This window comes from Erpetoichthys calabaricus, chromosome 5, assembly GCF_900747795.2.
Source record: "Erpetoichthys calabaricus chromosome 5, fErpCal1.3, whole genome shotgun sequence".
NCBI lineage: Eukaryota > Metazoa > Chordata > Cladistia > Polypteriformes > Polypteridae > Erpetoichthys > Erpetoichthys calabaricus.
The window spans coordinates 168,960,043-168,973,953 of record NC_041398.2 but is presented as its reverse complement, the minus strand read 5'-3'; the positions used below and the strand labels follow the sequence as shown (position 1 = coordinate 168,973,953).

The 13,911-nt window shown below is 41.7% G+C and overlaps 1 protein-coding gene across 1 annotated transcript in view; it reads left to right on the top strand.

Moving 5' to 3' along the window:
* Positions 1–9,112: 9,112 nt before the first annotated feature.
* LOC127528013 (uncharacterized) overlaps positions 9,113–13,911 on the top strand; it is a 45,751-nt gene continuing 40,952 nt past the window's right edge. Inside the window, exons 1-2 of the mRNA XM_051928559.1 lie at positions 9,113–9,246; positions 11,964–12,414. Of these exons, the coding sequence (XP_051784519.1) occupies positions 11,976–12,414 (439 nt within the window). The 5' untranslated portion in view covers positions 9,113–9,246; positions 11,964–11,975. The remainder of the gene's footprint in view (positions 9,247–11,963; positions 12,415–13,911) is intronic.

Below are 13,911 nucleotides of genomic sequence, written 5' to 3'. Positions count from 1 at the left end.
AGCCAGGGTGTTACATGGGCGTCCCCTTGGCCTGGTCCAGCCACTCAGGTCCTCAACAATGAGGCTCCTGCAAGCCTGATCACCCTCGGGGAATCACACCACATGGCCGTAGTGTCGTAACTGACGCTCCCTTACAATGCAGGTAATGTGCCTCATTTGGGACTCCATGAGCAACCGCTCATTCGACAGAAAGTCAAACCAACGGTACCCAAGGATTCTCCAAAGAGTCCAGTCTTCGTCTTAGGTCACTGGATAGTATCTATGTCTCACAACCATATAGCAAAACAGGAAGCACCAGGATTCTAAAGACTTTTTGCAGAGATTTTGGGAGTGACACACACTCCTTTCCATTCACCTCATGACCCCCTCCAAGTTCTCCCAATCCAGCTACCAACTTTATAGGAAGAGTCACCAGAACCATGGATGTTGCTGCCAAGGTAAGTAAACCTCTTAACGAGTTTGGCACTCTCTCCGCAGACAGACACACTGCTGATGGCTGTGCCCAAGAGGTCATTAAAGGTGTGGATCTTGGTGTTTATCCAGGACACTCATAAGCCCAGACACTCAGACTACTCGCTCACGAGCACCATGATCAGAGCCTCCATTGACTCAGCGAAGAGCACGGCTTCGTCAGCAAAGTCAAGATCCATGAATTTTTCTTCACCAACAGATTCCCCACAGCCACTGGAACCCACGACCCTGCCCAACACCCAGTCCATGCAAGCATTGAACAGAGTAGGAGCAAAAACCCCAGAATCAGCTGGGAAAAACCTCCACTCCACTCTGCCTCCACTCTGCACAGCACTCTCAGTACCACTGTACAGGCACGCCATGATATCCAGCAACTTTGGTGGATCCCATAAAGTTGCAGGATGTCCTACAGGGTAGTTTGATCAACAGAGTCAAGCACTTTTATGAAAATCAACAAAGGCTGCAAAGAAACTCCGCCAATATTGATGTTTGTGCTTGATGAGAACCCTCAGTGCCAGGATGCAGTTGATAGTATACCTCTTATGCGTAAAACCAGACTGCTCCAGTCACTGGTAGTACTCACAGATTCTATTGAGGATCTCCCTAGCAAGGAGCTTACTTGGCACCAAAGGCAATATTATCCTCTTGCAGCTGACGTAATCCTGGCAATTACCCTTCCTTTTCCAGACAGGGACTACAAGTCTCCTTTTCCATTTAGATGGGATGACGCCTATCTCCCAAATGGAAGCAAAGATTGCTTGCAATGTCAGGAGGACAGCCTTACCATCAGCCTGGAGAAGTTCACCCTGGATACCACCGGTCCCTGCAGCTTTCCTTACCCTCAGCTGGTTCACCACCTGTGCAATCTCAGTGAGATTGGGTGGTTCAAAGCTAATTAGAGGATCAGCCTCAAGAACCGCGAACCCAAAGATGTCCAATGTCGTAGCCAGAGGGTCAGCTTTAAACAACTGCTCAAAGTAGCCAGCTCAGCAGGTCACAACTGCAGTGTCATCTGTAAGGACCATTCCATCACTCACCCTGAGTGCGACTCTTCAAGGAGTAGACAAGAGGACAAAAGACATCCTTAACTCAAGGACAATAGTGCTAAGAATTTGTGAAAAAAATTATCACTTCCAAGTCTCCATTTGTTGTTACAAGCATTACTCAGAAATGCTGAAAGTATGTTTTCTTAAATTTATACTTTTATTGAGTAAATTTTAAGATTTCTCTTTTTACATTGGACTGGTACTCCTTGAACTCCATTTTTATCTGTAAGAACAGGCTTGATTTTTATAGTTTATAAAAAATGCTTTACTTTACAACACAATTTGATATGACAAATTGTAAAGAAATAACTTGAATAACACTGATGGTGTCGTATAAGGAAGTGAGTCCCACATCAGTGTTATCTGCAGGGGCAGCTCCGTCACTTAGTACTCACAATGCTGAAGAGCAGCAGTCAGGCAAGAACAGTTTAAGGAACAGAAGTCTGTGTTTGAGTTCCATATTAACTTTGCAGTATTTTATTTATCAGTGAGCCATTAGACACAATCACCATTCACATAGAGCAGTATTTTCAATATCATACTGTATATGCAAGGTGTAAGAATGGCGCTATATTGCGCCCAACCCGACACAGATTGGACACGGAGGCACAGGTATAAAATTAACTTTTATTTTCTTCACCTGTGGGGCACGTCTTCCCTGTGAACCCCACAGGCATAACACAGTCCCAAGCACAACACTCAAAGTACCACAAGCAAAATACTTTCTCTTCCTCCACCACAACCTCGTGGCAAATTCATCCTCCTCCTCCCGACTCTGGCTGCTGAGTGGTGGTCGCTGGCTCCCTTTATTGGGTACCCAGAAGTGCTCCAGGTGCTTGATTGCCGACATCCGGCTGCACTTCCGGGTAAGGTGAAACCAGTGCCCAAAAGGGGCCAGCCGCTCCTGCTGCAGCACACCCTGGTGGCGCCTGCTGAACCCAACTGGGCTGCATCGAACTCCAACCCCCATGAAGCCCTGCGGGAGTCCGAGACAACACTGCAACCCAGGGAGGCTGCCATTTAGCGTTCAGGTGGAGATACTGGGTTTCCCACCCTTGCCCCCCTGGTATATATGGTGCAAGGGCCCCGGCCATCCATCATAAAGGAAAAAAGCAAAATGAAATGATATCTTGATAGGCTAAGTCAGGAAATTAACAAAATGAAACCACAGGCATTCGTCACTTGCAGAGTCAGCCTAGTAGCATTAGAGCATATAAAGAAAAAGAAATGAATGGCATTTCACAGCATTTTCAGCCATCTGTTTTCTAACCTCTTCTTTGATTACAGCATTATAGAGGCTCAGAGTAGGACAAGACATCAACCATACACAGCAAGCAAAGTGAAGCAATGGGAGGTGACAAAGCTCATTGCCTTCTGCATGTCATTGCATAGTTTAAATGCGCTCATGGGTAGCACAGGCCTATCCTGGCAGTATCGGGCCTTGACGCAAATGTACAGACCAGTGTTGGGAATGTTACTTGTTAAAGTGACTTAGTTACATTACTTACCAGAAAAAGTAACTACTGGAAATATGTGATTAAGTTACTTATTATAAAATGTAATGCGTTTCAAATCTTGCATTTTGCTTCTTTTTATTCTTGTGTATGAAAAAATGAAAATTTCAATGGCCAGCATTTGTTACTGAATCCTAAGTCCTTATAGGAACCTTATAGGAAACTGACCAGAAATTCTTCTTTTTTTGTGTTTAGTAAATAAATTTAGTCCTTGAATGGTGAAGTAAATAACATCTCTCTCCTTTTTCCATTCACAAACATGAGCTCACAAAGATTTGCAGTGTGAGCACTAGCTGCTGCCACACCAGATCACACTGTTTGAACATATCTATAGCAAATAACTAGATGGAAACTAAACAGATACTTTATTAATATGTATCTATTAGTGGACTGCACACAGCACACTCTTTTTTGATTAGCTCTGTGATTGTACTTTGCAAATGACCTGCATATCATCCACCATATTTGCTCCTTACCTTACACTCAGTATTGCTGTGATAATCACCAGCTCCCTGTGACCCCAAACTGGACGGATTAAATGTGCTCCTCAGCACATGCAGGTAAAATGTATGCCTATGATGGTGGTCCCATTCTCGTCACTTGATTGCATGATATACACATGCTTAGCCTCTTCCTCACGAGCTGTCACCAGACGACCGGAGCGGGCGTATGGACCATGTTACACCAACAGCAGAAGGCAAGATCTTTGTGAAAAAAAGGAAACACATCTGCAAAATAACTCGGTCGTTTTTTTTGCGCAAAAGCTGAAACCGGAAATTACGTCATCATGACCGGGAAGTGATGTCTTCATGGGCACTGGATGTCATCGTGGGTGGAAATGACATCATCGTGGGCACTGGAATCCTGTGGGATTTCCTGTGAATGATCTGCAGAGGATCGAGAGAAAAAGTCAGTGCACCTCGCCACCCCCTGGACTGATATGGAATTGTCGTTATTCAAGCCCTTTAGCTGCCTCCCGTTCCCACGTGTTTAACACATGCATTAAATTAACTTACTCCACTTTTTACATAAATAACAGCTGTCACTAGTCAGAAAAGTTTCACATTAATAAGAGAAGTTTTTAACATACCAGTGACGTCTCCAAAATCAGCTAATACACTGAGCTTTCCGATTCCTTTGTGACACTTCTTTTTTTTTCTTCTTTCATTCACAATTGTCTTCTCCGTGTCTTCTTTTTACAACAGAATGTCTCTTCCGTGTAGCAGCACACTGACCCCGATCTCTGGAAGCAGTCTCAGACCTTCTTTACACTCAATCTTTATTTAAATAAACATCCACAAGATCGTTTGTTTAACTTTTAAACAATCACGCCTTAAGCCCAGCTTAACAAACATAATGCTCATTATTTATAATGTGTTACCCCCAAAAAGTGGTGAAGAATATAGGTTTTGTTATTCAATCCATTTCATGTCTGATCTGTTTTTGTTTATTTTTGTGGACGTCCGTAACTTTTATCTTTATTTTCACACCATCTTAGCAACTTTGAGTTTCATGGCTGTGGCCATTTTGTTTGCCGGTGCTATGCCTCGTTCCAGTTTTCCTACCAAATCTCTTAAATTCTTTCTTAGAATAGTGAAAGCTTTACTGTTTGTTTGCTTTGCTTGCTTTGCTTTTTTAGCTTTGTAACTGGTTTTTGCATTTTGACTTTAGTCAATGGATTTTTCTTTTGTATCTTCTGATTTTGTTTTGTCTCCTGGTGATTTTCCTTTATTTTTATCCCACTGGACACTCATCACCCTTACTGACACATAACACCAATGATGCAAGGATGTAGTAGTCCATCACAGGGGCTCACTTGTTCTCACTCACTTGCACAGGGCATGTTTAAAGACACCATTTATCTAACAGCAGCATCTTTAAGGTGTGGAGAAAACTATTTTAAAATGGAAAAGTATGACAAAAAAGTTCGATAGAACAAAAAATAGTCAAAAAAGGAGTCGCCAAAAAGGCAATCCAAGGTAAACTGAGGAGATCGTTCCTCCCCCACACTATGTGACTCTTGAATTCCACCTGGGGGGGTAAACGTTAACATTATTCAAAGTTATTGTCTGTTTGTATACCTGCATTGTTAGCACTCTTTAATGTAATATTGTTTTTTTATCAATATGCTGCTGTTGGAGTATGTGAATTTCCCCTTGGGATTAATAAAGTATCTATCTATCTATCTATCTATCTATCTATCTATCTATCTATCTATCTATCTATCTATCTATCTATCTATCTATCTATCTATCTATCTATCTATCTATCTATCTATCTATCTACATAAACATTTTCCAAATCGAAATCCAAAGGAAAAATGCAAGAAACAGTAGCAAAAAGTCAAAGAAAAAAGCCACAAGCGCCACCAAAATCCACCAGAGCATATTCAGAATGAGCCCTTATTGAATGGGGACAGTCTCTTAATGGTGATGGATGGGTGGTTCCGCCTCTTGACGAGCCACCCATAAAATACTTGGAACATCAGAGATCAGGATAACATACATAGAAACTAAACAGAATGAGCTGAAAATAAAATACACGATTGGACAAATAATAATAATAAGGAAAGGGCCAAGGTCAAAACCAGCAAACAAAACACGGTGGTAAAATCAGGAAACACAAGTAGTTCAAACAGAAATGGAATCTAATACTTGGCCAACTTGAGAGAAACTAACTATGCTAAAAGATTTGTACTGCTTTTTATCCAACTGAGGAATAGCGTTACGTGGCACCACCATCATATTTATAGTGGAAGCGATGTCACAAGTCTGCAAATGCCGTCATGTGATATGTCTCAATATGTCATATAAATAAAACACCAAGTAAAAAAATTTAAAAAAAACTGACAAAATTAATCAAAACAGTTCAAAACAGAAATACTGTAATTCAATTCTATAGAATAAAAAATATCAATTAGCACATTATGATGAATAATCAATTGAAGCATTCACATATGCTTTAATAACCCGCTTACTCACAGAAACCTAATTTCTAAAATGCATTGTAAATCCTTATTCTGATTAGAGAAACCGGATTATTGGCCCCTGAGAAATCTGGTTAACCGGGTTACTGTTCAGGAGTTAAGGATCTTGTAGTTTGCGCATGTTTTTAATTCACAAACATTTTCAGCAGCTAAGGGTAGAAGTTTCTACAAAATACATTTTCAGAGGCAGATGTTCGGGTGATCACAATATTCCTTCTCCTGGCTGAAATATTCTGTCTCAATATTTCAGAAACCACTAAATTTATGTTGATGAGCTGAGTATACAGTTGAGTGGTACATCCTTGATTGCGCTGGGTTGCATCTTCAGTGATGTATCCTGGGGTCTTTGGGTGTTTCGGGTCTTTACCAACATCAGACACCCTCGCCCAGGTGGCCCAACTGGGGGTGATCAGTCCCCAGCTTGCATCCCAGCAGCTGTCAACCCTCTTCAGCCAGAGCCATCTAATAGACCTCTCTGCAGTATCAGTAATGGCCTTGATGGCTCTCCTCTTTGCCATCCCCCTCCTCCATGCCAAGTCTGACCATGTATCAGCAGAGAGAGCGGCTTGTGAAGCCTCGACATGCCACCTTTATTGGCTCATGGCTAGTCTTCCAACCCTCCCTCCTGCATTATTCTACTAGCTCCTGGTACTTTATGCATTTCCTTTCTTGTGCTTCATCCATGTTCTCCTGCCAGGGTACATTGAGTTCATATATGGTCATATATATGGGCGTAGCGATGTTGTAGCAATGTGCTCTGGAAACTTTAGCTGCTTGCCCAAGTCTACCCTCATTTGCCAATCGGCAGCTGAGTTAAGGAGGTCCGCTGCAGATCTTTGTTGTGTGGCGTACTTCTCACCTGCCTTAATGAAGGTGATGGACTGCTTAGGTCAGTGATGGTTGCTGGTGGTTATGGCAGCAGCAACTGTCTCTGTAACTGCTCTTAGCACTTGGTCATGCCGCCAATGATAATGTCCTTCCACAAGTGCTTTTGGGCACCTTTTGAGAATGTGCTCGAGGGATCCTCTTCCCAAGCAAAGAGCACAAGATGATGACTCACTATTGCCCCAGACATGGAGGTTCGCAGGACTTGGTAGGCCATCATACTCAATCTGAATCAGAAAGTGGACACTGTAGTAGTCTGCTTGCAGGATGTTGTTCCACGTTATCTTTCTCTGCTCTACTGATTCCTACCTTATCCATGCTACCTGATGTTTCAGACCAACCATCTTGCTTGCTCTTTCTTCCTCCACACCAGCTCAAATTTCCTCCTGCACAAGATGGCGTCTCCCTTTGCCCTGGGATCTGTGAGGCAAACTCACCCACACAATCCCAAGAATAGTAGAGTAAGACGTTAACAGTAACATGCATTATGTAGTCCGATTACTTTTTAAAGTAACAAGTAACCTAATATAATGCTTATTGCATTGAAGTAAAAACACCTGCATCATTTTTTTGTCTGCACCACTGGGTGTAAGAGGAGAAGCACACGTATTGGGTCCTTTGCAGGGCTTAGTCACAAATTCAACCAGAAAAGAGTGTGCTTGGTGCAATCCAATAATAGAAACCTATCAATAAAGAGTCAATTTGATAAACATATTTATAAAACATAAAGAAATGATCACAGACGTCAGATTTTCAGATTCACAGTCGCCGAAGATGAAGTTTAACTCTTTTTTGTGCTCTTTAAACATTAAACATTAGAACAAAAGGAGAACTCCAGAAGATTACTTATGCATGTAAAAATCATTAAAAAAACAGGTTTCTGCGTTAACTGGATTATTCACCTTAACCCGATTTATATGTGTGTATATAAACATACTGAATGTTATTATAAAAGAAAGGAAAAGTCAAAGACCCAAAAAATCCAAAAAAATAAATTACTTTGAATGATTATTCTCCAAGGCTCTATGACGATCTTGGAGGGCCTGATCCACTGTCTACGTATAAATAGGCAAAGGTGGTCCTTTAGCAATAGGTTGTGGTGACCCCTTTTCTGGAATGGGACAAGGCACATAATTAGATACACTAAAACATAATACACAAATAATAAACAAGGCAATATTCCAAACATTACCTACTGTACAAAAGGATAAAAAGCAAAATATACAGAATAATTATATTTAAAGGAAAACAAAAAAAGATCTCAGAAAGTTTAACTATACCCAGGGCTGTCGTAATGTATTGGCACAATGGGCACAAGGGCCCCCGATGTTTCTGATGCCTATGTATGTTTCTATTTTGCAATCAAAACAGGGGCTCCAGCGTACTACTTTGCACGGGGGCTTATGATGTTGTTAAGACGGCCGTGCGAAGTTTGAAGTCCTAAGTAAAACATACGTAATAGTGGCTATCTATTGCAAGTTTTGTTAGAAATATGTATTTATTTATTTGCATATAGGCTCATTTACAAGTGGAGGTGTAGGTATCTGATGGAAGCTTTGGGAAAGATGCATTTAAGATCAGAGTCAAGTGTGTCCTTCATGATTTTTTTTTCTTTCATATTATGTGCTCAGTGTTGGCACCATCACCAAAGTAGTCTGTACTGGGAAGGAGGGATATTACTGTATTAATTTATATTTTGTACTATTCTGTGATCTTTTTTGCTCTGCAAAATGCCATTTAATAATGTATTTAAAATGAAAACTGCTGGAAAGTCTGTTGTTTCCAAGGAAAATGAGGCAGGTGGTATGAAAAAGTACTATATAATCTGTATAATCTGGTGAATTTTCAAATTCCTTTCTTGGCTCTTTTTTAGAAAGACCCTCCCTATAGGGTGTACAGCACATCTACGCAGGCCTCTTGAATTCAGCAGCTCTTCAATGACACAAAGCACACTTGATCTACTGTATCCTTTGTCTGCCACAGCCCTCAGATTTTCGATTTCATCTTTGTCATTCTGCTTCACTGACCTCTACTCGGTGTTACTGAAGGCCCTCCCAGCAGACTGGGCATGCTTTTCCAGTCCAGTATTTGAACATATTTCTCCTGTTAATAGCAGAGCTGTTTTTAACAATATTTTGTCAAAGTGAAAGCATTTAGTAATGTATTAACCCAATCATGTGAACCATTTTACAGGGCCCAAAGCGTGTGCTGTGATATGTAGACTTTGGTCCACAGTTACGGTTTACACTTGAGAAGGAGCTTTTCAGGAACTGCCTCCTGTTCCTTCACAAGAGTTGCCTGAAACGTCTGTGGAGAATTCAACAAGGAAACCGGCATCTTTGTGGTAAGAAGTTGAAAGAATCTTTTATTGGCAAAATAATTTAGATTTTAATGCAGCAAACATAATGCAAAGCAAGTGTAAAAGGCTGACATTTTTTCTCTAAATTTTACAGAAGTTGTCATCTGGTTGAAAGGCAACTTAAACAGCAAAAAATGTGTCTGATTTTGTGTAATTCTTACTGAGTTGGAGTTGCCCTTCATCCATGCAGAGTGCTGTTTCAAGGGCTGCCGGTTACTCTCATTAAACTGTTATGTGGACTTAGCATGACCCTTTACTTATGTAGCCATCTGTATTCTGTTCTTGCTTCACTATAGCCCTGCTATATGCAGTCTGCTTCCCATAAACTTCAACTTTTTTATTATGAAATATCATTCTGCACAAAGGTGGCACAATGGTAAATTGGCTTGTTCTGCTGGTTTAGCTCTTAGCTGTGTACATCTCCTGTGAGCTCCTTGTGTTCTTCCTTGTATAAAGACTCCCACAGTCTAAAGACATGCAGCGAGGCTGACCGTTGTCACTGAAGTGTCCTATACAAGTTTGTTTGACTGATGGATTGGCATCCCATTTAGACTGCATCTAGCTGTGGACTCTTTACTCATAAAATAGCCTCAAAGATCTGTTGATCTTTACTGGGACAGTGCAGGTTTAGATAGATAGATAGATAGATAGATAGATAGATAGATAGATAGATAGATAGATAGATAGATAGATAGATAGATAGATAGATAGATAGATAGATAGATAGATAGATAGATAGATAGATAGATAGATAGATAGATAGATAGATAGATAGATACTTTATTAATCCCAATGGGAAATTCACATTATCCAGCAGCAGCATACTGATACAATAAATAATATCAAATTAAAGATTGATAATAATGCAGGTGAAAAACAGACAATAACTTTGTATAATGTTAAATGTTAACGTTTACCCCCCCCCGGGTGGAATTGAAGAGTCGCATAGTTTGGGGGAGGAACGATCTCCTCAGTCTGTCAGTGAAGCAGGACAGTGACAGCAGTCTGTCACTGAAGCTGCTCCTCTGTCTGGAGATGATACTATTAAGTGGATGCAGTGGATTCTCCATAATTGATAGGAGCCTGCTGAGCGCCCGTCGCTCTGCCACAGATGTTAAACTGTCCAGCTCCATGCCAACAATAGAGCCTGCCTTCCTCACCAGTTTGTCCAGGCGTGAGGCGTTTTTCTTCTTAATGCTGCCTCCCCAGCACACCATCGTGTAGAAGAGGGCGCTCGCCACAACTGTCTGATAGAACATCTGCAGCATCTTAATGCAGATGTTGAAGGACGCCAGCCTTCTAAGGACATCTATCCATGGTCTATCCAGCATAAGCACTTGTTATTTCTTTCCACAAACCACAATCACCTCACCACTGCACTGCCCTCCTCCAGTCGAGTGTTGCTCCACACCCTCCCAGCTCCGACTCACCTGGATAAGGGAATGAGGTCCCTTTTATTAAGGACCTGGGAGTATTTCTGGTGCCAGGGCTCCTGCCCGATGGAAGCACTTCCAGATCATAGAGAATTCCAATATTTTGGAATATTTTTGTTGAGCTACAACTACCGGCATTCCCTGCTGGTTCCTGAACTGGCACCGATTGGGAGGGCTGCTGCCATCTAGCACCTGGGAGAATGAGCATGGTCCAGGGACAGCCCAACCTTGTCCTCTTCTTTCATGGCCAAGGAAGGTGTTACGTCCGATCGGGGTGCCTTTATGTTCCCTCAGGGACTCCTATCCAGGTAAGGGATCTTCCTGACTCCTTGTTGTCAAGTCTGTTTAAGACATCGACACGTTCAGCCAGAGACAACGATTTTTACACACCACCATAGTCAAAAGTCATGACAGCTAACTTATCACAGTTGAGTTATCAGGCTAATCCATTATGTCATTCGTTGCTAACAGACTTTTGTTTAACGCGTTGGCAGTTCTGAGACATTTACATCTACATAAGAACACGCAGCTAAACTGACTACAGTGTACACCTAGTAACTCACTCAGTACAGTAGCGGGATTGGACATCAGCACCTGAACGATCCGCCTTCAGCCAGTCACAAGAGCCGGGCTACTTACATCATCGATTACGTCATTTGAGCGTGTCAATCAATATCGTTGTTTGACTAGTGGATATGAGGAGACCATGCAGTTAACCGGAGGGAATTTGGCTGGAGAGAATAGCAATGGGTTCAATAATGTATGTGCACTTAAGCAGATTGTGCGCTTATCTGAAGTTATTGTCTATTTACTTGACTTTATACAAATAGGGACAGAGCAAGTCACGTGCAGCTAAGCGGAGTGTGCGCTTAACAGACATGCACTTAAGTGGCGTCGACTATATGCGTCTCCATTTGTTTCTTTTGTATGTCTGTATGTGTGTGTGTGTTCCTATCTATTTCCTGATTTTAAATGTATATTTATTTAGCAGATTATTATTAGAATTTGACAGGTTCTTTCAACCATATGGTGTTTATATCCCAGGACGTCATGTACCTGTGGCACAGTACAGTACAGTATAATGCCTCAGGTAATATTTTCTTTAAATTTATTTATTTTCAAGGACTTCACTGAGCACACCAATACAAGGCTCTATGGAAGTAATTAAAACTACATTTAAAAACTAAAGATCATTTAACAAGCGAATGTGGTGTGCTCACGTCTGCTCCAATATAGTGCCCTTATGTGGTGTTTTATTTTCTCCTTCAGGCATTGTGCACCATGGCCAATCCAAAGGTAAAGATCTTTGTTGCCATCTTCTCCCTTATTTGTGTTCTTCCTTGTGACTCCAAACCCTGGCGAGACCCGGCCGAAGCACCCTGTGAGCTGGCATGTGCTTGTGATGGACTCTCATTCATGAATTGTTCATCGTCAGGACTGTCCTCACTACCCAAGACTGTACCCTGCTGGGTGAGAACTCTGGACCTCACATACAATCATTTCGCCTCAGTCTTTCTTCCTGCTAGAGAAGGGGAAACATGGAAAGCAAGAGATCTCCAACTTGGGCATAGCAAGATCAGCCATCTGTTTCTGTGCTGGTGGCATGAAGTCCATGAAGAAGAGCAAAGGGGAGATTTCAGGATAGACGTTGGGAGGAACTGTGCTCCAGATGTTGAAATTTTGTCAGTCAGAGATAACATGCTTAGAAATCTTCCTAAAGGTAAGACATGTTTCTGCTACGCTGGACATTTCACTTATGCTTTTTCCTTGAATACAGACATCCCATTTCTAAATAACACTGATGCTTTGTCCAGTGTGAGCGAGTAGGGCCCAGCCATGGACTGTTGCCACTTCAAGTCTTGCACCCACTGCTGCTGGGGTTGACCCTCACAAACCTGCCTCTGAATGTGGGTGTTTGCCTAGAGGGAGTCCTGCTGTTCAGAACTGCTTTCTGTTGTGTTCCCGATGCTGCCAGTGAAATGTGTGGGTAGACACATGGATTGATAATATTAATTCTGAGTAGTTAACCAACTTTGATTGTTTTTTATTTTCTCTTATCACTTTCATACAGTTCTGAAGGCAGCTTGAATTATTCATGACTCATTTTTAAGGGGGTCTTTCTAATTCCTCCTGTTATGGAGTTGTGACTCACTAAATCCATCTTTTGGTGTCCACCACCTTTGTTTGAACCATTGCTGCATGACATATTGAGAGATGAACTGACATAAAGACGGAGTTCAGTCACAATGGGGTATATAAGGACTCGCAAGTCAGGGTTCTTGAGGGTGGTGACATGTCACATGTTGATTAGTACATACAAGTAAGACTTTCACTGAACTCGGTGCATGTGACCCTATAAACCTATAAAAGCAAAGTTATCTTAGAACACTAACAGGCATAAAGCAGGTCTAACAAGGAGCCTGTTAAAAAATGACCAGTACGATTTTATCTAAATCTGCAAAGCAGCACTCGGCCAGTTGCAGATCATGTGAAACAAAGCGCACACTTCAACACTGACGGCTTTGTGAAGTGCCCACTGTGAGAGGTGCAACTGCTTGGAAAAGACATGTTGATGATTAACAGTGCACCCTGGGTTACTCATTCATTTGGATATTGTTTTGTAATATTCAGAGGGCGGATCCACTCCTACAAGTACTAAGGGGTCCACATTAATGACAGGTTAGGCTGGTCTCAGAACACAGAGGAACTATTTAAGAAAGGGCAAAGCAAGCTCTTTTTCCATAGGTGACTGCGTTCCTTTAATATGGGAAGTGGCATCCTTTACATATTTTACAACTCTGTGTTGGACAGTGTGATTTTCTATGCTGTGGTGTTCAGGGCTGGTAACATCACTTCACAAGAAGACCACCGAAATCAACAAGCTAATTAAAAGGGTGGACTCATGTCACATTGGACAGCTTTTCTGGCGATTATCAGTGGTAGCCTTCATTTAAATAATGTTAGTGAGATAGAAACAGTCAGCAGCATGCACCCATGAAGCAGTCACCTAATATGACATACCCAACACCTCACTCTAACTAGTCATTGACTCACACTGATAAAATCTCTTTAGCCAGAGGGACAAGGCTGTGTGTGTGAATGAAGGCTGACAACCAATGAATGCTCATCTAGTGCATTTTAATGTAGCAACGGGGAATAGGAAACGTGAAGGTTTTGGACTTTACAAACAGAAGAGAATCTCATCTGCCTAATGAAT